At 37.3% G+C, this 2,064-nt stretch overlaps 1 protein-coding gene across 1 annotated transcript; it reads left to right on the plus strand.

Moving 5' to 3' along the window:
• Positions 1-793: 793 nt before the first annotated feature.
• LOC26514988 lies at positions 794-1,820 on the plus strand. The gene is made up of 3 exons (XM_014911881.2): positions 794-1,215; positions 1,276-1,398; positions 1,459-1,820. The coding sequence occupies exons 1-3, from the start codon at positions 887-889 to the stop codon at positions 1,592-1,594; spliced, it is 588 nt and encodes a 195-aa protein (XP_014767367.1). The 5' UTR covers positions 794-886; the 3' UTR covers positions 1,595-1,820.
• Positions 1,821-2,064: the final 244 nt, after the last annotated feature.

The raw sequence follows: 2,064 nt of genomic DNA on the forward strand, positions 1-2,064 counted from the left end.
TCCTTGAGCCATAAAGCCTACCCTGAATGAATGGAGGGGTGAAAAAGTGCGAAAATAATTCCCAGCCTAAAGATTAAAGCCATAAATTTGGATTGGGGCACGGGAAAGGGTGACGTTCTCTCCAAAAGTTATAAAGCGAATAGAAATAAACGTGTTGAATGGCGTTGCGATAAAATTAAATTATAATTTACCTATTCGGATAAGAAAAGTAGATGCTGTTTTGGATAATTGGGTGTAAATACGGATGAAATTCTGTAAAGCGATAGTCGAGATTTAATTATTAACTTACTTCACTTTTTATTCTCAATAAATTGACCTTAAATTCAGAAGTTCGTCTTTGTGCCTTTAAAATTTCGTTGAGAATTTTCATCGATGCTACTTGGGGTAAAATCAATGCTATCAACCCGGTTACACCGAGACATCAACGCACCCACACCACTGGCTTCCCGGGGCTTAATATCATTACGCATACGCCAAGTTGGCACACACACACACGAACTTCGCGAGCTCTGCTGGCTCCGCAATCTTTTGAAAAGGTTTTCGGTTAAAATATTTTCCATATTTTTAACGCACAAAGTATGTTGAATACCTTCAGAATGCCTTTCAATGAGGGTGGTGGGTGGGATGCCTTGGGCTGAACCGAAGTAAATGGCACTGCGGTTATATTTTTTGATAGTTGATAATTTTACTATGGTTCCTTTGGTTTATTTATTTGCTCCCTCGTGAAATATACATTGGCTCTTGGAGCCTTAAAGATTAATTAGATATTATTTCCAGCAGTCTTTATGTTTTGATTCAAATGTTTGTAAACGAGCAATCAAAACTATACAACTTTTAAATATTTGTTTTTTTCTGTTTTTTTTTTCTGTTTGTTCTATTTTCAACCATGTCTATGATGAAGAAATCCGTTTGGTTGGAGGAATTAGGAGAACGATCCTCGTCTTGGAAAAGGGCATTCTCTAAGCAGTACACCAAGAGCATGAACTTAGAATATGGAAGGGTTCCTAGGCATACAGATGGAAAAATTCATATTCTGTACGAAGCAAGGATTTCGTTCCTCGGAAACAAGACAAGACGGCACCCAGAAGATTCGAAATATATGGGAGACTTCAATGAGACTTGGGAGCCTTGGCAGTTCTATTCCTATTATCCAAAGGATGATGATCGGGATGTTATGCCCAGGGACCCAAGCTATGCGAAGTTTAAAGTGTCCATGTAAAGCTTTATTTTCGAGTGGTCTCATTCATTTCAATGCATTTAACTTTCCTTTTACAGGAATGCAGTGTGCAGCGAGAAAATTAGTGAAAGGAAAAAACAGTATAACTCTCAGATAAATCGGGAAATTGAAAAATTGATCGAATATCAGAGTAGTGCCGTGGAGGCGGCATACTTAGTGCGGTATTCTTACTTACCCTCTTAAATATTGATAAAATTGATCTCATTGCAACATATTTCTAGTCTATTGTCTTATACAAGTTTTTGGCCACCTTACCATACTAAGGAGGAAATAGAGAAGACCAGCAAAACATTCTTCAAGTTGTCCAAGAATGAAAAACGTCGTTATGACTACATAATGTCTCATGAGTTTAACTAATCAATATCCATAGATGCATAAGAATAATTTTATACTCCAGTAAAAAACTGTTGACCTAAAAATTTTTTCTGGAGTATAAAATAATTTTTAAATCCATGAATTTCTTACTCCCATAACTAATTCATAAAATTCAGACCTAAACTGCAACCTGAGACTTTTATTGCGATGCAAAATGTCGCAAAGCCACTCTCCAGACTGAATAAATTTACAACTTTAATTTATAGAACTGCTGATAGTTTATTTGAGACACCAAAGAAGAGGGGAACTGCCCAACAAACTGAAACATAATTCCGAGAACGGAGATATTCCGAGTACTCTTTTCGATCTGAATAAATAGTTTCCATTTGCCGGCGATTCATTTACATTGTGAGTATTGGGCACTTTTTCTTGGACGTTATGCAAAATAAGCGTAACTTCGTTGGTGAGCCGGAGTCGCGTATTCTGGATCCGCACCCGCATCCGGATCCGTG

The sequence above is a fragment of the Drosophila ananassae genome, chromosome 2L, assembly GCF_017639315.1.
Source record: "Drosophila ananassae strain 14024-0371.13 chromosome 2L, ASM1763931v2, whole genome shotgun sequence".
Classification (NCBI taxonomy): Eukaryota; Metazoa; Arthropoda; class Insecta; order Diptera; family Drosophilidae; genus Drosophila; species Drosophila ananassae.